At 41.7% G+C, this 27,185-nt stretch overlaps 1 protein-coding gene across 3 annotated transcripts; it reads right to left on the bottom strand.

Moving 5' to 3' along the window:
- Positions 1-1,736: 1,736 nt before the first annotated feature.
- LOC306706356 (NLR family CARD domain-containing protein 3-like) lies at positions 1,737-26,566 on the bottom strand. 3 transcript variants are annotated; one of them, XM_079173397.1, is made up of 16 exons: positions 26,459-26,566; positions 24,267-24,425; positions 23,809-23,911; positions 23,614-23,721; positions 23,219-23,341; positions 21,904-21,976; positions 16,240-16,456; positions 14,356-16,159; positions 14,082-14,255; positions 13,428-13,601; positions 11,999-12,172; positions 7,773-7,946; positions 6,336-6,509; positions 5,142-5,315; positions 4,207-4,380; positions 1,737-2,798 (listed from the first exon to the last, which is right to left on the bottom strand). In XM_079173397.1, the coding sequence occupies exons 3-16, from the start codon at positions 23,895-23,897 to the stop codon at positions 2,789-2,791; spliced, it is 3,642 nt and encodes a 1,213-aa protein (XP_079029523.1). In that variant the 5' UTR covers positions 23,898-23,911; positions 24,267-24,425; positions 26,459-26,566; the 3' UTR covers positions 1,737-2,788. The 3 variants fall into 3 exon arrangements, with proteins under 3 accessions (XP_079029523.1, XP_079029524.1, XP_079029525.1); XM_079173398.1 differs by having other exon boundaries at positions 24,280-24,425; XM_079173399.1 differs by lacking the exons at positions 4,207-4,380; positions 5,142-5,315.
- Positions 26,567-27,185: the final 619 nt, after the last annotated feature.

Here is a 27,185-nt window from a genome sequence, read left to right as displayed (position 1 = left end):
CGTCGGGAGCCAACAGCGGTTGGTGAACTGGCCCTCCAGAAGGAGGCTCCTTCTGCCTCGACCTCCAAACTAAATAAAGAGAGGACCGATCCGTGGCGGCTCCCGATTGTCTTCACTGGGATCCTGAAGGACCTGATTGAGTCCAGATAGACTTCTAAACATCCGATGAGATACTGAAATTTGGAAAAGTGAAACTGAAAGACCATTTATTGAAAGTCAAATTGGGATTCCAAATTGTACTGAATTAGGAGATGGAATATCTTTGTCAATATTCATAATAATATTTGCATTAACAGGCCTTTGTGGATATTTGTTGACCTCATTTCATAAAATGCTGTTGTTCATGGAAAGTCAAAGAGTATCGTAATATAGAATACTTCCTTGTAAGGGGATTCAAAATATTGCTGAGTAAAGGAGGACGGGAAAACAAAGGTGAATATTTGATCAAGTTTTATACTTGTGACAGCAGAGAACATACGGTAACATCAAATATTGAGACAAATGTTTGACAGTCACGTTGAATACCTTAAAGGTTGAATATCTTACAGGTAGACGTTAAACACTGAAGTCCTTCGACCGAAGACACAAAGAGCCGTAAGGATAAATGTGTCTAGAGTAAAGACTTTGACTTGATTGTGCCATAAACAAATCTAAAGACTCACAGTGACGACTGTATTTAAAGAAATAGTGCGTTAAAGACTAGGAACCTCCGCCTGATGGGCCCAATGTAGTTTGTAACAAGTATGGTGAAGTGAGTTGTCAACATATGAATGAAGGGGTTAATGAATGTGGGTTTTCCTCAAGGAGGATCATTTAGCATAAATCAGATAAAAAAGTGCCCCCACCACCCAGTCCAGCAGCACAGCAAGGTCCGCCCACAGTCATGGTAGACTACTCCACCAGACTCCATGTTGTCTTCAACGAGCACAGCGGCCTTCAGGAGCCTGCAAACAGAGGAGATGCAGCAGGCAACTGGGAGTGCCACCTCAAACAGTGCTTCCTAGATGGACTGTTGCCATCTGAAACCACTCTTGTGATTGGTGGAAAGGCAATCACTTTTCTTGTTGACTCAGGAGCAACTCACTCAGTAGTTACAGAAAAGGATCTTCCAAATCCAAAACTTAGAGGTCAATATGTTTCTTCTCTGGGAGCTTCAGGACTAAGATTTACTGTCCTTATGACACGTGTTCATCATGATGGCTCCACTCATTAGAACTAAACATGCATTTTGGTCCTCGCAATGTTGTCCTGTAAATCTGCTAGGGAGAAATATTATGTTGAGCCTAGGCATTGGCCTGATATCTACACCAGATGGCCCTAAAGTTGTTCACAATCCAACTAACAATGTGTCAATGATACAGTACAGTCCAAATGCTCACGCATGTGAACTTAATGTCTCCAGTACACTTACATTGCACCACACACGTGTCCCATGGCCCTGACTCTGATTATGAACATATCTTTTATCAGTGGCTGAATGATCCTCTCCAGTGTTCTACTCTGTTTTGGTCCACAGAGAGAAGTGCTGTTTCAGTGAGATCGACCCCCGCACAACAGCGTGTGTTCCTGGTTGACGATTCCTACCCACACATCTCTCTGTCCAAATCAGCAAATGACCAGTGGAGAAACCTGGGTCCTAAAATGCTCTTCTAATGCTCTCCCAGGAGAAGAGCTCTCTGACCTCATGGAGACTACGCAGACACCCTCAGAGACCAGCAACACTGGACTTTGGTTGGAATGTACAAAATACAAACCAGTTTTATTTGGTTTTTACAATAAAAAGAAGATTAAAAGTTAGAAAAAAAGGATAATATGAAAAGAAAAGAAAAGGCAAAGTTCAAAAGTTCAGGTCACAACTAAACATTAGTAAATCATTGGATGAAGCTGTTAACGTCGTCTTACAGTTCATGACAGGCTTCTTGAGGTTAGCACTTATTTCTAAGGTTCCTGTCTGGTCTTCCTGGTGGAACATCAGTCAGGGTGTCTCCTAAACAGTTACCATGGTTACAGCATCTGACCTTACATCCTGTTTCCTTTGCTGACTGACAAAGATCAGAGCAAAGTATGTCAAACCAAGATCATCTCATTAAATCATCTCAACCAATTATGCTTCACACAAAGCATGTCTGATATCACATCGATAAATGACTGAAAGTCACTCAAACATCATCATCATTAAATGACCACTCAGCAATAATATAAATCAAAGAAGTAAAATCATGACAGATTCATCGTACTTAAAATAGCTGTAAAGCACCATGCACATCATGACTACTGGTGGTGCCCCCTATTGAGCGTTTTAACAATAGTTTTACAAATGTGGTTGAACATTATCATGAAACAAAACAAATTTCCAGTCGATGGGACTTCTGGTGTGAGGGGCGTGGCTTTTCAAACATCGCATTTTGGGACGTTGATTACAGCGCCACCATGTGGCCGATCGGAGTCACATGTCTTGAGAAGCACATGAACATCATTTCTAGTTATTGTTCCAAGTTTCATTTTTCTACCTCATTCCAGCTCACAGGAGTTTGAGCTGAAGCGGCAGACAACAAATATGAACCCTAACAAAAATAATCAGTAGAATTTCAAAAGGTCCTCGGGCCCTAAATAAGAATAAATCTGCTGTTATATGAGGCCCGATGTCTTTATATGTGAGAGGGTGTCAGACTTTAGTCTTTAAAAGTCTTCTGGTGTTTGGTACACTAAATAAAATCCAGGTGGAGGTGGTGGAGCAGTCTCCAGTCTCCAGATGCTCTCTGGATCATCAGGACTCAGCTGACAGAGATCACTCCCAACTGATGAGAGAAGAAGAAGACAAGAGAAGAGATGAATCAGTGTTTCCAGAGACTCCCTTCATCAGCCGTCAGTCAGTGACGCAGCACATCCAGTAGAAAGAGCAGCTTCCTCTCAGCTCTCATGTTAACCTACACTGAGCTCCAAGCTCACACACCTGCAGACACTTTGGGCCTCCAGTCTGTTGACTCTGCAGGTTTCACTGAAATAAAGTGCTGAGAGTCCTGAACGCATCATGACTGCAGAACCAGAGAGGTGTTCACTGCTCACTGTAAAGATGGATTTAACCCTGTTATGCTGCGTTCACAACAATCGCCAAGCAGACTATTCACGCGACGCGATTACATAAAAAGTAAATGCAAAGACGCTAATAGACATACATTTTTGCCAATGAGACGAAAGGCGATGCAAATTTAAATATTTCCAATGGAGTAAGAAACACACGTGAGGCTGTGTCGTTAAAGCCTTTCAGCGTTGAGATTCTCCTCCTTCATCACTGACGTCCTGACGCTGTTGAATCACAAATGGAGGATAAACATATTGTATCCGTCTGTGTTCACCCAGAGCTCTACGATACCTCATACAGAGACCAAACTATGTGTATAAATGTATATAATAGTATGAACCAAAGACTGTCTATGGTACAAACAATAACCACGCTGACCTATTTATGCCTAGATGATGGAGCAGCTACAATGTTAGCATAGCCTAGCATTTATTGATCCAAACTCCATTCAGAAAACAACCATTTTAACAGTTGTTAGCTTGTCATCTTGTGGACAGACCTGACAAAGCATGAATTCAGACTTTTTATAAATCAACATCATTATATAGTTATTTCAGCGTCCTTTGAATGTTTGTTGAACTTAAATCACAGCTGAATCTGTTTATTTTGGGTTCATACAGCTGTAGTAAACCAGCCGACGAGTGTCTGGATAGATACAGTGAATACAGCCTCCAGATGATGTTATGAACCAGACATGATGGAGTTTGGTTTCAGATATCTGGGACTTCCTCAACTTGTACAAAGCAGCACTAGTGGTTATTTCAGCCATGATTGATGATTGGCTACATGTAACGCTGGTTCTATGAAGTGAGAGCCAGTGATGTGCAGGCTTCAGTCAGACTGATCTCAGAGCTGTGACAAAGATGAACTGATCAACAGTTTGATAGTTTGATGAATGAGGACCACTGTCTCTAAACATCTGGTGATGCCGTCAGCTGTTAACAAGCTTCACTTCCTGTAGACGTGAACAACAACACATCGACTCAAACACAATCACAACAAGCTTGTGACTCATCTGATTGGCTGACTGCTCTCTCTCTCTCGTCCAATCATGAAGCCTGTGGATCTGTGTTTGGTACAACACTGCTGAAACCAGCATGGACTGACTCCAACCCTCTACTGACCTCAGAGTCTCCAGTCTACAATGTGGAATCTTCTTAAGATCAGACAGCAGCTTCACTCCTGAATCCTTCAGGTTGTTTCCTCTCAGATGCAATTCTCTCAGATGGGAGGGGTTTGACTTCAGAGCTGAGACCAGAAAAGAACAGCCTTCCTCTGTGATCTTACAGAATGACAGACTGCAAACACATAAAACAACACACAGAGTTTCTTATATCGATACACAATGAATCATTATTTTCATCATCAACATGAGTGGCTTTTATTTCGGTTTCTTCTTCTTTTGTAAACAGACATTTTGTGAAAATCATGTCACTGTAAAGACATTTATAATCATTGATCAGTATTGATCCAGATTCTTCAGAGTGGATCAGAAAATACAATATTATTTTTATTAATAAAATTATTTGAAAAATACCAAATGCTCTGAAAAGAGTCAGCATTAGAAATAAAAAAAAATTTACTTTAGCAGTTCTTTTCCTAAAAATTAAAAAAAGGTTTGGTTCTTTAAGTGTGATCAATTACATTTTCTTTTTTTTAACGATGAACATTGACTCTATCAAATATAGTATATAAAGTATATTCATCAAGTATGGTACAGTCTAGTATTTTCAATTTACGTTTTGTGTCTCTTTGTAGTCTTTATGTGTCTCTTTGAGTGACATTTCGTAGGTAAAGGTCAGGGGGGCCCCTGACCCTTTGGGCCCCTGGGCCTGTGCCCGGTAGGCCTGTTCAGTAATCCATCCAACAGCAGCATGAAGCCACACAAGTTGTACTTTTCATGATTGTAGAGGATGACATGCAGACAACGAGGCAGCTGATGTGAAGTGGAACATATTACCAGAAAATGTATCACTTTATGGATCTATACGTAGATAAATCAAATAGAGTTATTGATGAAACATGAAGGTGCTGCACTAGCAGCAAACAGTGAACCCACCTCAGAGTCTCCAGTCTACAACGTGGACTCTCCAGAAAATCACTCAGCAGCTTCACTCCTGAATCCTTCAGGTTGTTGTAGCTCAGATGCAGATTTCTCAGATGGGAGGGGTTTGACTTCAGAGCTGAGCCCAGAGAAGAACAGCCTTCCTCTGTGATCTGACAGGTGCACACTCTGCAAACACACAAAACAACACACAGAGTTTCTTTTATCGATACACAATGAATAATTATTTTCATCATCAACATGAGTGGCTTTCATTTTGGTTTCATCTTCTTTTGTAAACAGACATTTTGTGAAAATCCTGTCACTGTAAAGACATTTAAAATCATTATTACAGTGAAATAAGTTTTTCCAGTGTAGTAGATCGCTCTAACAAACTAAAAGCACGACTTAAACCGTCCTGGTTCCCTGAAAGCAGGTGGGCCAAAGGATGTTCATGTCGGTTGGACAAGACATCCAACACTTTGATCCCGAGCAGGATAGTGGCCAGTTCACCATTCACTCTATACCATTATTTCCAAACGCATATTAACAGAGACACTAGTAGACATTGTTGTCCCACAGTAACATGTTGGTAACACCACCATGAACTTGTATGCAGTAGATCACTTCAGACTTCAGAGCTGAGAGCAAAGAAGAACCGCTGACCTCTGACAAACTGCAGTAACTCAATCTGCATGAAGAAGAAATGATGAAGAGAAACAATTTGTTCATAATCCAATCAGATGTGTTCATCTTTTAAATGTGGAACTCAACTTCACAAGGGTTTCCTGCAGCGTGGTAGCAGACGTGTAAAAGCAGCTTAAGTCAGGAGAATTCATGACTCGTTTCAACTCTAATATGAACTTTCAGGACAAACTGATCACAAAGCAAATGTTCAAATGAACCTGGAGCACAACAGGTTGATGAAGATGTGAAATGGATGATGCTTTATAGAACTTTGAGACATTGTTACAAAATGTATTGATAGAGTATTGATCCAGATTCTAAAGACCAGATTAGAAAAAAAAATTCAAAACGTGTTGAAAAAATGTAGTATCAGAAATGTTTTTATTTAAATATTACTTTAATAGTTATTTTCCTAAAACTTACCAGAAAATGTATCACTTTATGGATCTATACGTAGATAAATCAAATAGAGTTATTGATGAAACATGAAGGTGCTGCACTAGCAGCAGACAGTGAACCCACCTCAGAGTCTCCAGTCTACAATGTGGACTCTCCAGAAAACCACTCAGCAGCTTCACTCCTGAATCCTTCAGGTTGTTGAAGCTCAGATCCAGTTCTCTCAGATGGGAGGGGTTTGACTTCAGAGCTGAGCCCAGAGAAGAACAGCCTTCCTCTGTGATCTGACAGCTGAACAGACTGCAAACACACAAAACAACACACAGAGTTTCTTTTATCGATACACAATGAATAATTATTTTCATCATCAACATGAGTGGCTTTCATTTTGGTTTCATCTTCTTTTGTAAACAGACATTTTGTGAAAATCCTGTCACTGTAAAGACATTTAAGATCATTGTTCAGTATTGATCAAGAATCTTCAGAGCGGATCAGAAAATAAAATATTATTATTATTAATAAAATATATTGAAAAATACCAAATTCTCTGAAAAAGTAAGCATCAGAAATGTTTAAAAAAAGTGTCTTTAATCAGTTATTTTCCTAAAAATTCAAAAAAGGTTTGGTTCTTTAAGTGTGATTCAATTAAACTCTTTTTTAAAATGATGAACATTGAGTCTCAAGTATAGTATATAAAGTATATTTATCAAGTATAGTGTATATATAGTATATTCAAGTAACTTTTTGTCTCTTTGTAGTCTTTTTGTGTCTCTTTGTTGTCTTTTAGTGTCTCTTTGTAGTTGTGTAGTGGGCGTGGTCTGTGCTCAGCTGCAGGAAGAGATCTGTGGGAGTGGTTCAGGGGAACAGTGCCAGGGTTAATTGGCACAGCTGTAACCGGTTGCTAATTATCCCTCATTCCTCTTCAGCAGTAACAGGCTGGAGCTCTGGTGGCCGGTGAGACACAGAGAGGAAGAGGAACACCAGCCCACGAGAGTCAGACTGATTGATGCACACTGGCCTGTGTGTGCTCCGAGGAGCCGGGCAGCAGGAGAGAGCGCACGGCAGTATGAAGTTTTGTTTAAGTTTGTAAATGAAATACGTTTGAGTAAACCTGAACTGCTGAAGACGGTGTGGTATGTTGAGGACCCGAGAGTAACAAGGAGTTGGCTACACTGGAGCCTGAACCACTCCCACAGATCTCGCCCCTGCAGCTGAGCACAGACTACGCCCACTACCAGAGTAGTCCTTATGTCTCTTTGTAGTCTTTTTGTGTCTCTTTGAGTGACATTTCGTAGGTAAAGGTCAGTGGGGCCCCTGACACTTTGGGCCCCTGGGCCTGTGCCCGGTAGGCCTGTTCAGTAATCCATCCAACAGCAGCATGAAGCCAGACAAGTTGTACATTTCATGATTGTAGAGGATGACATGCAGACAACGAGGCAGCTGATGTGAAGTGGAACATATTACCAGAAAATGTATCACTTTATGGATCTATACGTAGATAAATCAAATAGAGTTATTGATGAAACATGAAGGTGCTGCACTAGCAGCAGACAGTGAACCCACCTCAGAGTCTCCAGTCTACAATGTCGACTCTCCAGAAAACCACTCAGCAGCTTCACTCCTGAATCCTTCAGGTTGTTGAAGCTCAGATCCAGTTTTCTCAGGTGGGAGGGGTTTGACTTCAGAGCTGAGCCCAGAGAAGAACAGCCTTCCTCTGTGATCTGACAGCTGAACAGACTGCAAACACACAAAACAACACACAGAGTTTCTTATATCGATACACAATGAATAATTATTTTCATCATCAACATGAGTGGCTTTCATTTTGGTTTCATCTTCTTTTGTAAACAGACATTTTGTGAAAATTCTGTCACTGTAAAGATATTTAAAATCATTGATCAGTATTGATCCAGATTCTTCAGAGCGGATCAGAAAATAAAATATTATTATAAATAAAATATATTGAAAAATACCAAATGCTCTGAAAAAGTAAGCATCAGAAATGTTTAAAAAGAAAAGAAATTACTTCAGCAGTTATTTTCCTAAAAATTAAAAAAGGTTTGGTTCTTTAATTGTGATTCAATTAAACTCTTTTTTTTAAATGATGATCATTGAGTCTCAAGTATAGTATACATAGTATATTTATCAAGTAAGGTATAGTATATTCAAGTAACTTTTTGTCTCTTCGTAGTCTTTTTGTGTCTCTTCGTAGTCTTTTTGTGTCTCTTTGTAGTACATTTTTGTCTCTTTGTAGTCTTTTTGTGTCTTTTAGCGGACCGCGGTTGTAGAGCTCTGTTTCCCTGCGAACGTGTTCGTTGATCTGTAGATCCACTTGGGTTTCTCTAAAAGTTTTCAAAACTACTGTAGTGTCCTGCCGTGCTATGGCGTCCTCAGGTTAGCGTAGCGTAGCTCTAAACACCAAGATGCTCAGTTACAATGAAACACATTCCCAGACATAAAATGTGCAACGATGTCAGCCAGGAACACCGTTCATAAAAATAAATAAACGACACCAAGCAAAACCCTAAAAATGTTATAATTTCTTCCATATCTTTCAATTTGAACTCTTACTACTCCAACTAACTTCTGCCAGCTTCCTTAAATTTCACATTAGTCACGCGCTGGCCCACTGACCAATCACGGCGCACCTTAATACAGACGTACTTAGCAGGTACCTCGGTAGCATCTGCACGTCAAAAAATACGCCCAACATGACAAACTAAAGATCTGATTGGTTGAAGACTATGACAATCAACAATATCGTCCCCATTTACTTAAACTGCAAAGTCTACCTAGAGCACCTCAGGCCGCTCTCCTTACATAGAGACATAGAGGCTGAATCTGATTGGATAAAAGCTCTCCTTAAAACAAGCTGTGCTGGAAGCAGAGCAATAGAGGAAGACAGGAGCTGTGCAATGAAAAAATAAGCTAATGGGAAAAAAATTATAATACATGTATTGTATTTATGAAGAATTATTAAATTATAAAATAGCTATAACTTTGTGATTCTGTTTAGGCCAGCAGAGAAGGCTTAGCAGGCCCTGACGGCCCACCGTTGGTATGGTCCAATAATACCAGAAAGTGAGCCGCGTTGGAAGCCGGGTGGGTCGGTAAAACTTTTAAGTGCCGCTGAGGTTATCGCTGCATCTGGACTTAGCTGCTAACAAGCTAGTAGCTTCGCTAGCTTGCAGTAAATGTGCTCAGGACTGCTCTTTAACCGAGGGACAGAGACGCAGGACAGATGTTCCCCTCATCACAGTGCCTCCTGCTGGACACAGGGTTTACCAAGTCTGTTATCAAGCGCTCTCTGAGGAACCGAGGAACAGCAAGTACTGAACACAACTGTTCCTTGAGATTCAAATGAGCTCCAACAAGCGCGCCATCGTCATGGTCCCATCACACTGACTATCAAATCCCGGGTACTATTATTGTGTTTTATTTCTCTGTGGGTCACAATTTTGGTGTTATAATAAAAGTTGACTGTTGACTATTCATGTGTTAAAGTAATGTATGTCAACGTAGAAAGTAAGGGCTAAACAGGGCTACATGTGAATGCATGGGAGTTTGAACTCACAGGACAGTATAGCTTTATCATCAGCTAACCAGGCCTCTCTGCACCTTAGTCACAGTCATTCTCTGAAATGTGTCTATTGTAGACCCTCTCCAATTCACCTCCCATGCAACAGGGGTATGATATGAAGACCCTGAACTACAATAGAATTGAGAAGGTGGGCTACAAGTTATTCTAGTGTAGTAGATCGCTCTAACAAACTAAAAGCACGACTTAAACCGTCCTGGTTCCCTGAAAGCAGGTGGGCCAAAGGATTTTCATGTTGGTTGGACGAGACATCCAACACTTTGATCCCGAGCAGGATAGTGGCCAGTTCACCATTGTGTTTCGTTGGGTTATTATTGTGTTATATTTATTTCATATTTCATATTTCATATTTTTATTTTTATTCTATTTTATTATTATTTAGTTGGGTTATTATTTCATTATTTTTATTTTTTGTCTGGCTTCAGCAGGGATTTCTCCATCCTGCAACATCTGACTTGTCTCCAACGCCGACTGTTTTCCTCCCGTAGATGAGCAGGACTTTGAAAGTGACATTTCTGTTTAATACTCATGTTGATTATTACAGCTCGCTATCTGAGAAATATGATCTCACAAAACAGCTAGTGCTTTCTTTTCTTTTCTTTTTTACTTGATAAAGGAATCAATTAAATTGACGGTTGATTCAGAATGTTTATTATGGTAACATAAATACTTGATGATAGAATTTCTTACAAATTGTTTAAATTGTTTTATTGTTTGTTATGAAACTCACTGATATGTTGTCTCATTATACAGTTCAACAGAGACGGAGGTCAGATTTCTGTGTTTCATCTCATCTCAGGAGATTTATTTTGCCATGTTGATGTTAACATTATCTAGCTCGCTACAACATAGAGCTGCTTAACATTCACAAAACAGCCAAAGCTTGAACCTTATCGATGGATGATGTGCATATGTAAACCATTGTGGGTAATATGTGTTGGTGTTTTGATGAATTATAAATACTTGAATGGCCAAAGGGGGGAATTGTTGGGGCAATGTATCATGTTCTTTTAGATATAACTTGTATCGCTTAAACCTAAACCCAATCTAAAAGAGCCAGAGGAAGTACGTTTAACTAGTTGTCAACCGATTCAGTAACTATACAGTGAACTATTACAGAGACAACATTAGGACAAACTGAGGACAGTAGACAGTCCACAAAAGCAGGCATAAGATAACCAACCAATGAAACAATGACTGTTAAAACATAGAAGAAACAAAAGCGTATTGGCGCGGCGCGAATCGCATTAATCGCGTCATTCGCACCGCCGGTCTCTCCGGGGACTCTTTGTGTTCATTCGCGTGAATCGTGCTGGACGCGCCGGAGAGGGGGCGTGGCTTATTGCCCTGAAAGCCGTTCAACTGTCCGCCATTAACCGTGGAAAAAATAACCTGTATTTCTGCTTAGTACGTGTTGTGGAAGTCCCAGATATCACGGGAAACTAAACGCAGTCATGTCTGGGTTCATAACATAGTCCAGAGGAGCTCCGTGGATTTCATCGAGCTGTTCTCTCTAGCAAGCCACACGTCGGCTGTTTACTGCAGCTGTATGAACACAAAATAAACTGATTTGGCTGTGATTTAACGGCATTAAACCGACAAAAAGGGACTCCGAAATAACTACGTAATGATGCGGATTTGTACTTGTTTTCTCAATGGCGTTCTGATCGACCGGTGCTAGGCAATGCTAACATGGTAGCAGCTCCATCAACACTCAATATAACGTCATCTATGGGTGTTCGTTACTGAGTTCCTAACAGTGAGATCCTGTGGTGTCTCACCACGAGTCAGATAGGGAACAGTTACTGAGCCAGCCGTTAGGTAAAGTCAAAGAAGCGGCTCATCAACTAGGAAACAACACAAGAGTGGTCTTGTTGTGTCTCTTTGTAGTCCTTTTGTGTCTCTTTGAGTGACAGTTCGTAGGTAAAGGTCAGGGGGGCCCCTGACCCTTTGGGCCCCTGGGCCTGTGCCTGGTAGGCCTGTTCAGTAATCCATCCAACAGCAGCATGAAGCCAGACAAGTTGTACATTTTATGATTGTAGAGGATGACATGCAGACAACGAGGCAGCTGATGTGAAGTGGAACATATTACCAGAAAATGTATCACTTCATGGATCTATACGTAGATAAATCAAATAGAGTTATTGATGAAACATGAAGGTGCTGCACTAGCAGCAGACAGTGAACCCACCTCAGAGTCTCCAGTCTACAATGTCGACTCTCCAGAAAACCACTCAGCAGCTTCACTCCTGAATCCTTCAGGTTGTTGAAGCTCAGATCCAGTTTTCTCAGGTGGGAGGGGTTTGACTTCAGAGCTGAGCCCAGAGAAGAACAGCCTTCCTCTGTGATCTGACAGCTGAACAGACTGCAAACACACAAAACAACACACAGAGTTTCTTATATCGATACACAATGAATAATTATTTTCATCATCAACATGAGTGGCTTTCATTTTGGTTTCATCTTCTTTTGTAAACAGACATTTTGTGAAAATTCTGTCACTGTAAAGATATTTAAAATCATTGATCAGTATTGATCCAGATTCTTCAGAGCGGATCAGAAAATAAAATATTATTATAAATAAAATATATTGAAAAATACCAAATGCTCTGAAAAAGTAAGCATCAGAAATGTTTAAAAAGAAAAGAAATTACTTCAGCAGTTATTTTCCTAAAAATTAAAAAAGGTTTGGTTCTTTAATTGTGATTCAATTAAACTCTTTTTTTTAAATGATGAACATTGAGTCTCAAGTATAGTATACAAAGTATATTTATCAAGTATAGTATATTCAGGGAACGTTTTGTCTCTTTGTAGTCTTTTTGTGTCTCTTTGTTGTCTTTTTGTGTCTCTTTGTAGTTGTGGTAGTGGGCTCGGTCTGTGCTAAGCTGCAGGAAGAGATCTGTGGGAGTGGTTCAGGGGAACAGTGCCAGGGTTAATTGGCACAGCTGTAACCGGTTGCTAATTATCCCTCATTCCTCTTCAGCAGTAGCAGGCTGGAGCTCTGGTGGCCGGTGAGACACAGAAAGGAAGAGGAACACCAGCCCACGAGAGTCAGCCTGATTGATGCACACTGGCCTGTGTGCGCTCCGAGGAGCCGGGCGGCAGGAGAGAGCGCATGGCAGTGTGAAGTTTTGTTTAAGTTTGTAAATAAAATGCGTTTGAGTAAACCTGAACTGCTGAAAACGGTGTGGTGTGTTGAGGACCCGCGAGTAACAAGGAGTCGGCTACACTGGAGCCTGAACCACTCCCACAGATCTCTCCCCTGCAGCTAAGCACAGACCACACCCACTACCAGAGTAGTCTTTATGTCTCCTTGTAGTCTTTTTGTGTCTCTTTGAGTGACATTTCGTAGGTAAAGATCAAGGGGGCCCCTGACACTTTGGGCCCCTGGGCCTTTGCCCGGTAGGCCTGTTCAGTAATCCATCCAACAGCAGCATGAAGCCAGACAAGTTGTACATTTCATGATTGTAGAGGATGACATGCAGACAACGAGGCAGCTGATGTGAAGTGGAACATATTACCAGAAAATGTATCACTTCATGGATCTATACGTAGATAAATCAAATAGAGTTATTGATGAAACATGAAGGTGATGCACTAGCAGCAGACAGTGAACCCACCTCAGAGTCTCCAGTCTACAATGTGGACTCTCCAGAAAACCACTCAGCAGCTTCACGTCTGAATCCTTCAGGTTGTTTTCACTCAAATCCAGTTTTCTCAGATGGAAGGGGTTTGACTTCAGAGCTGAGCCCAGAGAAGAACAGCCTTCCTCTGTGATCTCACAACCTGACAGACTGCAAACACACAAAACAACGCACAGAGTTTCTTATATTGATACGCAATGAATAATTATTTTCATCATCAACATGAGTGGCTTTCATTTTGGTTTCATCTTCTTTTGTAAACAGACATTTTGTGAAAATCCTGTCACTGTAAAGACATTTAAAATCATTATTACAGTGAAATAAGTTATTCCAGTGTAGTAGATCGCTCTATCAAACTAAAAGCACGACTTAAACCGTCCTGGTTCCCTGAAAGCAGGTGGGCCAAAGGATGTTCATGTCGGTTGGACAAGCCATCCAATACTTTGATCCCGAGCAGGATAGTGGCCAGTTCACCATTGAGTTTACACCATTATTTCCAAATGCATATTAGCAGAGACACTAGTAGACATTGTTGTCCCACAGTAACATGTTGGTAACACCACCATGAACTTAGTAGATCTGACACTTAGACCACTTCCTCATCTTTGTAGTAAATCATCTGATCCTGACCTGAGAGTTTCAAGTGTACAGTGTGGACTCGCCAGTCCAGCAAAGAGCAGCTTCACTCCTGAGTCCTGCAGGTTGTTGTCACTCAGGTCCAACTCTTTCAGACTAGAGGACTGTGAGCTGAGGACTGAGGACAGAGCTTCACAGCTTCTCTGTGAGAGATTACATCCGCTCAGCCTAGGGGAGGAACAGGGATTAATACAAACAAAATGTTTAATCAAAGTCAAATATCAAACATTTTTCGTAATGGTTATGTATCCATAGTGTATCTGCCTACAGAGCTTTTTTGGAGGCTTTGACCACTGGCAGCAGCCTCAGAAGAGCCTCCTCTGAAGCAGAGTATTTTTTCAGGTCAAACACGTCCAGATGTTTTTGTGATGACAATAAGATGAAGACCAGAGCCGACCACTGAGCAGGAGACAGTTCATCTGTGGAGAGATGTCCTGAACTCAGGGACTGTTGGATCTCCTCCACTAGAGAACCATCATTCAGTTCATTCAGACAGTGGAACAGATTGATGCTTTTCTCTGGAGACACATTCTCACTGATCTTCTTCTTGATGTACTGGACTGTTTCCACATTGGTCTGTGAGCTACTTCCTGTCTGTGTCAGCAGACCTTGTAGGAGTTTCTGATTGGTCTCCAGTGAAAGACCCAGGAGGAAGCGGAGGAACAAGTCCAGGTGTCCATTTGGACTCTGTAAGGCCTTGTCCACAGCACTCTGGTAGAGATGTGTTAGCTTAGGTTTTGCTCTCAATACTTTAGGCAATTGGGTTCTTGGTTGTTTTTTTGCCATCAGATTGACACCAGAGTTGATGAAGGTCAGATGGACATGAAGAGCAGCCAGAAACTCCTGAACACTCAGATGGACGAAGCAGAACACCTTGTCCTGGTACAGTCCACTCTCCTCCCTAAAGATCTGTGTGAACACTCCTGAGTACACTGAGGCTGCTCTGATATCGATGCCACACTCTGTCAGGTCGGATTCATAGAAGATCAGGTTGCCTTTCTGCAGCTGATCAAAAGCCAGTTTTCCCAGAGAGTCAGTCATCTCCCTGCTCTCTGGACTCCAGTGTGGATCTGTCTCAGCTCCTCCATCATACTTGACCTTCTTCCGTTTGGACTGAACCACCAGGAAGTGGATGTACATCTCAGTCAGGGTCTTGGGCAGCTCTCCTCCCTCTCTGGTCTTCAACACCTTCTCCAGAACTCCAGCAGTGATCCAGCAGAAGACTGGGATGTGACACATGATGTGGAGGCTTCGTGAGGTCTTGATGTGGGAGATGATCCTGCTGGCCTGCTCCTCATCTCTGAATGTCTTCCTGAAGTACTCCTCCTTCTGTGGGTCGGTGAACCCTCTGACCTCTGTCACCATGTCAACACACTCAGTAGGGATCTGATTGGCTGCTGCAGGTCGTGTGGTTATCCAGAGGCGAGCAGAGGGAAGCAGTTTCCCCCTGAAGAGGTTTGTCAGCAGCACATCCACTGAGGTGGACTCTGTAACATCAGTCACGATCTCATTGTTGTAGAAGTCCAGAGGAAGTCGACACTCATCCAGACCGTCAAAGATGAACAGAACCAGGAACTCTTCAAACCTGCAGATTCCTGCTTCTTTGGTTTCACTGAAGAAGTGATGAACAAGTTCCACCAAGCTGAACTTTTTCTCTTTCAGCACATTCAGCTCTCTGAAAGTGAATGGAAAGATGAACTGTATGTCCTGGTTGGCTTTGCCTTCAGCCCAGTCCAGAGTGAACTTCTGTGTTAAGACTGTTTTCCCGATGCCAGCCACTCCCTTTGTCATCACTGTTCTGATTGGTTCCTCTCCTCCAGGTGAGGCTTTAAAGATGTCTTCTTGTCTGATGGTTGTTTCTGGTCCGTCTGGTTTGCTGGATGCTGCTTCAATCTGTCTGACCTCATGTTCATCATTGACCTCTGCAGTCCCTCCCTCTGTGATGTAGAGCTCTGTGTAGATCTGATTCAGAAGGGTTTTGTTTCCTGCTTTAGCGATTCCCTCAAACACACACTGGAACTTCTTCTTCAGGTTAGATTTGAGTTTACTTTTCCACAGTACAGCACTAGTTCCTGAAATGAAAACAAATCATAGAATGGAATTAGTGAGTGGTTGTCTTCTATTTCATTTAAAGTTTTTAAAATCATCTTACTGCTCTGCAGACAGTCAGCCAGCTCCTCCTGCTTCATTTTCTTCAGGAAGTTTAGTGTGATCTTCAGAATTGCCTCCCTGCTGCTCCTCTTTTGCTCTTCCTCCTCTCCGTCCAACACCTCCTCATTATCAGGGCATTCTGGGTAATCTGGACTCAGACCTTTTTGGAACTTCCTTAACTCGTTCTTCACAAAAGTGACAATGTTTTCTTCAAGCAGCTGAAACAGAAACATATTTAAATGTAAACCAACAGAAAATAACATCACACATGTCCGTCATGGACTGAAAGACTATTGCTAACTGGTGTGTTGTGGTTGATTCAGAGCATTGATACATTTCTAGTTTGACAGTGTAGCTTTCAGTTTCTAACTTTAATCTTTCATCTAGATTTGGTAACTAAAACAAATATAACTCCTTCCTCATGGGAGTACTTTACTTTTTTAACTTAACACATCAAGACCTAAAAAACACGACACAAACTGGACACCTCATGTTGCCAGACAAACAGTCTGAGAAATTATGAAGCTTTATATGAAGCTCTAGCGTAAGTTCAGTCAGGTCAGTTCATCAGCAGCGGAGAAACCATCTTCCTCTCGTGTCCCTGCCTGGAAATCTCAGCGGTTACTCCAAGTCACTCTGTGCAGGTAACAACCTGATCGGCACCATGCAGTCTCTGGCTAAATCCAGCAAACTGTCCATACAGGCCTCAGGGCCGAACATCCTTAAACTTCTGCCTCCTCGTGGCAGCGGCCTCATGCACACTGCATTCATTTCACTTCAAGCTGCTCATCCATCAAGGTAAACACATGAATTAGCATGTCACACCTAGACCGTCTTCTCAATCAGATAAATATTGTCAGGCTGCTTTGACAATAGTTTTTAGTTGCTTTTTTTAGTTGCTTTAGTTGTTGGCGGCCCTCAATTAACCTCTACAACAAAGGTATTTATAAGGCTCTTTTGAAGCAGGGATATTAAAGATGTATTCAACCCCTCTGTTTCCTCAGGGTATTAGAATATCCCGCGTTTGCAGTGTTACATGCTCACTTCAGTGAAACTTGCAGAAATTGTCATGGTAAAAAATGTATAACTTTTAAGGTTCTCATCCGTACCTTAGTTTAGCCGTCTCCATTGTATGGCAATTATGTTACATTACTACAAGTTGTTTGAGACTTTTAACTTGAGTACACTGTGAAGTTGTGTTATGTTTATGGTTTAATTTTCAATCAAGCAAAGGGAGTACTTAATGCCAAAAGGCGTGGCCATTCATGACATCAGAAGTTATCCATAGCAGCACAGATCATGAAGTCCGTAAGAAAGATCACGCCGGCCTCATTCAAACCCTGGTCATTGCTGACCTCATCACAAACCACAACAAACATGCTCAGTTGGCATAGCAGAAAAACTCTTCCATGTTTTGCCATTATATTTCTTTTGACTCTGAAGTTGGGACTCATGTCTATTCATGGGCTTTTGAGGAATATCACAGTCAGTGGTTCTCAGACTCCGGCTTCCCTCTACTCCAGATTTGATATAATCTGCATTGTGTGAGATATCTGATGTTCTCGTGTCTGGGGCCAGCAACCGAAACACAAACGCCTCACTCTCATGCCTAAATCAGTCGTCAGTATTCCTCAGTGTGAGCATTCCTCTTCATGATTCATGTGATAGTATCACGCAGTCATCGCAATAATTCACGTGGCAGGGAAAGTGCTCGCTCTGTATATGTGCCTTGCTCAGATTTTATATACACATGCATATAACTGGTGGTGGAGTTTTTGCTTCACAGCTACGTCGCTGCTCACTGTCCTCTCTGATAACCTGTTTTGTCTGGTCATAGCTGAGCTCGACATTACATTCACGTCTTTCTGGTCACAATCATTCAAATCAACGAGTGTAGTTATTTTTTTAAATGTTATATTCTATTTTATTTCGCCTCAGTGTGCGGCTGGTATTGTTTTCACCTTGTGACAGTTTGCTTGTCTGTCTGAGGGCAGATTTGTCCCGCTAAAAGTGCCAAAATAGATTAAGTCACAAATCTTTTCAAGTGTATAGTAGGATCACAAAAAAACTAAAAAAAGACAGAGTTCGAAGATGTGTGCAGTCCGAGCAAGGCCGGCAGAAGTATGTGGGTAAGAAGTGGGGAATGACCCATTGGACCACCACACTTTACAGCCTGGCCTGATTTGGCGTCGTAGCGCCGCGATTGCGTTGCAAGATGTCCTCCTGTTGATGTATTCTACTTTTTTATTCATTTTTTATTCATTGCGTTCTTCTAGATAACTACTATTCATAGCTTTCTGCTAATTCCCTCTATCCGTCGTACTCTGGTTAGTTTAATGCATCATGGTCTAACGCAATCTCATACACTGCTTCATGGTCTAATGTGTCCTCATACTGTTGTCCTGTCATGTGTTGGATGCTGCTATTTGACCCTGTCTTGTCTTGTCTTGTCTAGGGTTCACCGTAAAATAGGTTTTAATTGCAATGTGCGTCTTCCTAGTTCAGGGGTCGGCAACCTTTACTATCCAAAGAGCCATTTTATCCTATTTTCCACCAAATGAAATCCGTCTGGAGCCGCAAAAGCTATTTGATATCACAGCTTATAAAGTTGTATATATAGTTGTATTATATATACAAAAACGATAGTTTGTTGTATTTATGAATTTATAGAACAAGAATAAAGACAATTCTTGAAATTGTATTGCTATTTTACCTGCTATAACAAAAACTTGCTCAGTTTGCTGCAGCAGTTGAGAAATCGCTCTTATTCGCTCATCTCCAGCGTGATACTTTTCACACTTTTCATTCTGGAAGTGTCTTTCAACATTACATTGTTTTGTTTGAAAATTTCTCGCCACATATCAAGCATACAGGTAAGCCAGTATCATTGGCAGTGAAAGCAAATTAATACTTAGAATTAAACTCTCTATTTTACTCCATGACTTTTCTTATTTTGGATTTATCCAGTGATAGTTTACCGAGGGCGGGGGTCTGCAGATCATGATTAGCCACCTGCAGGGAAGGGCGTTAGACAGCGACGTAATGTGACGCACATTTTAGTTGTCAAAGTGACACGGTATCACCACAAACTGCAAGATAACAATTGTTCCCTTTGAAAGATTGTGCACTGTGAAAAAAATTAAATAAAAATAATAATATTTTTTGTCAAAGCCTGAGGCCATGTCCACACTACTACGTTTCCATTTGAAAACGCATATGTTTTGCTACGTTTACACTGAGCGTGTCACGCCCCTATCACGTGACCCTTTCCCAGAAGATCACAAACAACAACAGTATGAGCAAGGAGCAATATATTCACAAGGAGGGTAAATATGTGGCTGCTTGCCCGGTGTGCCCCCAAGACAGTTTCTTTTCCCTGGGCTTCGTCGCTGGCCTACCTCCCTCCGAAGATAGTTTTGTGCTCCCCTGGGTGCCACCGTCAGCCTCTCCTCCGGCTGTCAAACCGCCAACCCAGCAGCCAGACAGAACGACTTCATCGGGAGAAAACAAAGCTCATCTGGGTTGAGTACGCCTACAACACACTGCCTGGGTCCTCTACTGCAGCTGAGGCTCAGAGGTAGAGTGCGTTGTCTTCCAATCTGAAGATCTGCGGTTTGATACCTGGCTCCGCCAGTCCATGTTGAAGTGTCCTTAGGCAAGACACTTAACCTCAGATTACTCCCGAAGGCTGTGCTATCAGGGTATGAATGTGCTAGAATGGGTGAATGATGACAGGAAGTATAAAGCGCTTTGATTTACTGGTGTTGGGACTTCCCCATGTGGGGTGAAACAAAGAGAGAGGCCAACATGTAAAATTGAAAGACTACATTTTGGAACCACGCCCCCATCATTGGACGAGAGCCACGGTAACCCCAGGGAGTGCCTGTGACCAACCATGACGTCACCAAGGCTATATAGGCCGCCGCATACCTTCACCCTGCGCCATTTCATTTCGACTCATGTTGCTAAAAGGAGGTAACAACATTAAAAAAATGTTAAAGAACACAGAGGCAAAGAAAAAAAAAAAAAAAAAAACCTAGGTAACAGTCCTAACCTCGCCGTTAACGAACACACTTGGATCCTGAACAAGAGACGGATGACTTTCCCCGTGCTCTCCCACTTTAACCTGCACGGAATTTCCGGATTCTTCAAGTCAACATTCACTGTCCGGTAACCGCAAGGTCGGCGGTTCGATCCTTGGCTGCTACATGTCCTGTGCCGAAGTGTCCCTGAGCAAGACACTGAACCCCTAACTGCTCCCCGGGCGCTTCTCAGCAGCCCACTGCTCCTGATAACCCAGGGATGGGTTAAATGCAGAAGTCCAATTTCGTATATGTGTATATGTATATGACTATAAAAAAAAAAAATACTAACTTCCCAGCTGCCATATGCGGAGCAGCGCGGTGCTTAACCCACCGACTGAGCCCGATACCAGGAGTAAATTTGGTAGATTTTTTTACCTAGCTTTGTTTTTTAACACTCAATGGCTGAAATTGGAAGAGAAACGGATTTGTGAGTTGGGATTTAACCGTGGGATTAAACTCTTTCTCAACAAAGAAAAGAGGATGTGATCAGCATCTGGTAAGTCAACTGTTTCGTTTTTTTTACATCTAATATCTGAATGGCCCTTGAGTGTGTAGCAGAATGCATGTTTTCCCGTTAAGCTAGTTAGCGTAGCCTCCCAGAACACTTGCGGAGCCCCAGCAGTTTTTTTGTTGTGGTTCAGAGGTCACACAGACCGCTGTCTCCTAGTGAGTGCAGAAAACATTATATTTCCTACAATTTAAGCTTCTGCATTTTCCAAATGCACTAGTATTATTCAAACGTATTGTTCGGTTTGTAAGCCTCGTACCGAATACGTAACGTTATATAGTTACAGCCCAAGAAACGAATAATAACCCTAGCTGTGGCGCCATCATGTGGTTATAAGGTGGTATTTCAGCAGTGAAGGCCCAGGTATAAAATGCAATGCCTGCAATGACTAGTTTTCAGGTTGTCTGTGTACAGCATACGGTATCCGTCCCTATCAAATAAACCATGAATAAATAAATAGTAATTTTCCAAACTAAAACTATACACAAACTAAAATTGTACTTCATTTAATGGTCAATAGTCTAGCCCTCTCCAATGCAGACAGCACTGATGAAATACTGAGCGGAATTTGATTTGAGTTGACTTATAGCTCTGACAATTGAAAGGTTCTTTTGGAATAGTTATAGCTCACTAGCACAAGCACAAATATAACTGCTGGTTTGAATGTTAATGATTAAGTGGATTTATAACATGTATAACATGCCTCTCACATGGATAAAATTTCTCGTAGAGGTGCACACATTCTCCCGTCAAGTTTGTTTTTAGAGATCACAACAAGCCTGTTTTAGGCCCTGCACACTGATGGCAGAGGTTACCATACAAGATGCAAACCTGCACATCAGCAGTGGTTACACGTTCAGTGTCACATGCTCAAGGTGTACAGAAGAAATGGAGGTGTTTTTCTCTGCTCAGAGCCACCAGACTCCATTAAAAAACAGAAATCTTACCTCGACGATGAAAAAACACATTTCATTCAAACTCGACAGAAAATAATTCAAATTCATCAAAACCGTAGCTGCATCTACTGTTACAGGTGGACAGTTTACACAAGTCAGAATTCAAATGTACACACCTCAAACACTGAATCCAAGTCTGCTTGAGGCTTCTGGACATGCCGACTACTGGGAACTTCTGATCTCTGAAGTCTGTAGAGAAAAAGGGTTTAGGCTTAATGACAACAAAGTAATTCCATGTCATATTATGAGAAACCAGAAAAATAAAGACTTAAATAGAGAGAGGCGTTCTTTTAGACTTCTTAATATTTTTTCTGTGTAGATGATTCCTCACGGACTATTAAATGAAGACATGTTCAGCTAAATTCTTTATATGAGTCTGCTCTCTGCTGGTCGACACTGATAGAAACAGTTCTGATAAGTGCACATGTTCAGCAAAAACCTTCACAGGAAATTCCAGAAAAGTGTTTCTTTTAGTTTACGAGTCAATCATTTGTGTAATTTGTCTTGGTGTTTGCTCGGGGAAGACAAAAGGTGACAAACAATTCAGATACAAAACACAAGCGTTTGATGCATTCAGAGACCCACTGAAGGACACAGTTTAAGTTGAGTTCATAGACTGAACTGATGAGGAGGAGTTAAGAGCCCTGATTGCTTCAGGATGCTGTTCTAGAAAAAAGCAGTGCTACTCTTAAAGTTACTACAAGGACCTTTGACTTTGTGTTGTTTCTGTTGGTCCCTGTGAACTAAAGTGGTCGTGTTTGTGAGCACCAGATTCTCTTTAGAAAACCTAATTTTACTGCAGCAGGGTCTGACAGTCTGCCCCTCTCAGTCCTGGTTCTGGTTCTCCTGTGCCTCCCTTCCCTCCCATCCAGCAATATGTCCTGGGTGTCCTGCAGCATGGTGTTGGTGTTGACTCCCAGAGAGGAGAAGCTCTGCTCCTGGAGGAGGAGGAGGAGGAAGAGGAGGAGGAGACAACGCTGCTGCTGCCGGGAGCTGAGCTCTCCTCCTCCCTCCGGAGCTCCGACCGCAGGTCAAAAGCTGTGGGTGAAGCCGGATTTGGGTCTGTCCGCGGTGGACCGGTCTCTGCTGGAGTCTGAGCTGAAGGAGTTTCTGGTGAACCTGCATGATTTCATCTGATTTCACCAGAATTTGACCCGGTGGCTCCGATGACGAGCATTAAGAATAACTCTATAGAAATAGACCATCTTCTCTCTGATGGTCTCTTTACTGATGGGGGTCTGATAAAGGTTCAGGACTAAACTGAGACTGGTTCAGGACCAGTTAAACGTTCCTCACTGTAACTTTAGTACTACGCAGCCTTTTTCCTGAAGAAAGAGGACTAAAAGTGATTTGGAGTGAGAGCGGCCTCTGATCATGTTCACAACCATCCTAAGCATGCAGGAGTGAAAGTATCACAGATGCTTTCCATACCTTATGAAGCTCCTTTCTGTTATCAGCTGAGCTTCTTTGAAACAAAGAGGGGCATTCATAGACCGTTCGCTCTTCAAGCTCACACAGCTGGGTTCAGGAGAGTCTGAGTTCTGCTTCTTGAACCTGATTGAAAGAAGAATAAAGAACTTTAAAAAAGCCAGTTCACATTCTTCCCAAAGATGGAAAATGTAGGCTGCTGTAAACAACCAGCAACAGACTGTGAAGACAGATAAACTTCAATCCTGTAAACCTTCCTTGAACAGACGGAGTGATTTTAAGGCTACATGTTGTCATTAATAATACACGTGTGCTACTACATACATAATGTATGTGTGAGTGTTCATCAGCTAGAATGAACACTCGCAGACAGTGTGATGTACAATATCTTAACTCACTGAGTCTCTGAAGGAAGTTTTCTTTTAAAAACAAAAGGAAGGTCAACGGACACTTCACTCTTAATGGACACACAGCTGGATCCAGGTCCATGTTCAGAAGAGTCTGGTCTGTTCAACACAACACACACAGAGCTTAGAGGGTGAACAATGATGGTGGAGTGATGTGTCCTGGACAGCTGGAGATCCTCATCTCACCTCTGAGCTTTGGTCTGGCTGTCATGTTCCCCACACAGAGCGGTTTTAGAGGGAGGGACTCCCTCCTCTCTGTCCTCACACTGACTCATAGCAAAGTCCACACCTTCACACAAACACAACAACATGCAGTCATTCATCACGACAAGACTCACATCACTGAACACAAACACTGTACAAAAGCTGTCAAACCCGTTCTGACGCATATTTCATGAGTGAGTCAAACTCAAGTTGGTTCTAGGTGTTGGCGCTTTTTCTAATACATGCAAATCATTATCAAATCAGTCTTTTAACTTAAATAAAGACTATCGACAATATTTCCACCTGAAAGCAAAAATAAATGATCAGCCAATCAGCATCAAGAACCATTTCTACCGTCAGTTAAACAGAGAAACAACACAAAGAGATCAAAGTGATCCTGATAATCAAACATGTACAGATTCCTCTGGTAGGATTCTCACCTGCTGAACTCACTTCAGGTCAGTTTACAGACACGTTCCACCTTCACGTGGAGGAAACACTGGAGAGAAGAAGCTGCTCATGTCCTCCTGTCAGTCCTGGTGTCTGTGTCCATTTGATCTGAGGACGCCGTCACACCCTCATCACTTCAGAGTCCAAGTCTAAAATAAAACCAGTGTGACGTCAAAACCTGTCCAACAGGTGGTAGATGTCAGCCTATCAGAGGTGTTTGTATTTCCTCACTCCTCTCCCTCACCTGTAGCTGATTCATGTTGTGTTGTTGAGTGTTGGAGACGGTTATTGTAATGAGTATTATGCTTTCTTAAATTAAGTTAAGTTGTCACTGAGTCCTTCCTTTCCTTTATAACACGTCCTCACAGCGAGCCAATCAGACAAATCACAGGTCAGGTGATGTAGTTCTCCTCTCTGTCCACTAGACGATGCTAACTAACCATCTAAAGAGATAAAGATCAGCTCAGTTAACAAAGATTTAATGAAGCAGCAGCAACTTGGATCACATGCATGTCTCACTGATGAGACACAATGTGACGTTTACATGTATTTATTTATAAATGTGTTATTTTGAATGAAGATTTGGTGAAATATGTTCATCAATCACATTCTTCTATCATGATTTATAACCTACATGTTGTAACATTTCTGAGCAGCAGCTTCTAAAAGCTTACAGTCAAAACAATCAGCGTGAACCCGTCAAATAAGCAGAAGATCACATGACGATGAAGAAGTAGAAGAAACATGTGAACATCTCATGTTATCACCAACAGACCATCAAACTGAAGGACTCGGATCAAACTCAGTGCTCCTGTTTCAAATACAAAGTCCAGCTCACATGAGACACTGGAGACACTCTGGATGTTGGATCTGATCCTGGAGCAGTGTCATTAAAGACATGACATTAAGCTCTCATACACGCTCTCTACATGCATATCAATGGATCAGCAGTATGCATCGTGTTCACTCAATTTAAATGATGCAGCTCAAAGTCACAGAGCACAAGTTCACCTCAGGGGGCTTTACCACCGCGCTGCAGCGCTCAAAGAGTTAAAGTGTTTGATGCAGTCAAAATGCTCACATCTGATTATTTATTTTAATTATAACAAATACTGAAGAATTCAAGATGAGACATAAAACACTGAATTAAAAAGTATAGAAGCTTTTGCTAATTGAATTCAATAAATGGAATGAGACATGAACACACTTGATGAGTGATAACAGAAAGTGGTGACTGTGGTTTCAGAGGTCGTCCTAGGTCGTCCTGCTGTTCATCAGAGTATAAGTGACAGCAGCTGATGTAAAATAGGAGAGTAGCTCTGATAACAACACTGTTAGGCCTGGACGGTCTGTAGATTATTAAAATGATCACTGGATCTTTAGAGTTTACTATAAAATCAAGACGTTCAAATGAAGTAAAACTGAGATAAAAAAACGACTCATTATTTAGAGATGTGATGTTTAAAAGTCCCAAATGAACAGGCTTATAGTCAGGAGCAGCAGGTAGCAGAGGTTGCAGAGGGACTGTCATTAAATAGTTGTGGTTAGCACCAGAGGGGTTTGACATAGAGCGTGCTGCTGAGGGTCTGTGACAGGAAGTGATGCTTATAGGAATGAGTTTCTCTAAGGAGAGGATGAAGGAGATTGCTTGATTGCGTAATGCACATGTGAGGATTAATTACAGGCCTGTGGATGTTTTCTGAGGTATAACAGGAGAATCATAAGACGGCTAACATGTTGTGACTTATTTACAGTCTATTACATACATGTTACAGGGTAGTATAGCGTTTTAACTGTTACTACACCATCAGACACACAGGTCCTCTAGGACGGGTTTTGTCCTCTGGGAGAGTTGAGACATGAACTGAGCAAACAGGACTCCACTAGTGAAACCAAGTGTGTGTCAGGATTGTTAAGATGGTTGTGTTGTGAACATTCAGAGTGTTAACAGTTAAAAATAACTCAGCTTGATCCAACCTGTCAGACCAGTTCAGACACTCAGATTACAAACTTCTGTTGAAACTACTTGAGAAACATGAACATTATATTTCTAAAGATCATTGTTCTTTATCTCAGAGAGAAACTCTACTGAATACAACAAATATATCTTTTGAAACATCGTTCTATTCTCCAGTTAAACAGAGAAACAACACAAAGAGATCAAAGTGATCCTGATTCTCACCTGCTGAACTCACTTCAGGTCAGTTTACAGACACGTTCCACCTTCATGTGGAGGAAACACTGGAGAGAAGACGCTGCTCATGTCCTCCTGTCAGTCCTGGTGTCTGTGTCCATTTGATCTGAGGACGCCGTCACACCCTCATCACTTCAGAGTCCAAGTCTAAAATAAAACCAGTGTGACATCAAAACCTGTCCAACAGGTGGTAGATGTCAGCCTATCAGAGGTGTTTGTATTTCCTCATTCCTCTCCCTCACCTGTAGCTGATTCATGTTGTGTTGTTGAGTGTTGGAGACGGTTATTATAATGTGTATTATGCTTTCTTAAATCAAGTCAAGTTGTCACTGAGTCCTTCCTTTAGTCTCAGTCAGCAGTAACTCCTCAGAGCAAAGGGCCACCAGATCAACTTGTGACCACACTGTGCGTTTACCACGGAGCACTCTGTGTACTTCAGAGCAGATCAGAGCCACATAGCATCACAATGTGTAATACATGGTGGGCACACTCAAGAAGAAACCGAGCCAAGGTTTAGAGAGGCCATCGGCTTTCCACACAATATACAGTTTTAAGGACGACCATTCAACCTGGTCAATGAGCTGGACACTAATAGTGCCATCATGTATTACATAGTGTGATGCTATGTGGGTCAAATTAAATGTGATCATGTCTTTTACTTATTAAACTCAAATGAACTCAACTGTTTGACATCTCTGTGTTGTTGGCTGGTTAA

This window comes from Pholis gunnellus (assembly GCF_910591455.1).
Source record: "Pholis gunnellus genome assembly, chromosome: 14".
Taxonomy (NCBI): Eukaryota; Metazoa; Chordata; class Actinopteri; order Perciformes; family Pholidae; genus Pholis; species Pholis gunnellus.
The sequence above is the reverse complement of the archived record's forward strand: the minus strand, read 5'-3'. Positions and strand labels throughout refer to the sequence as shown.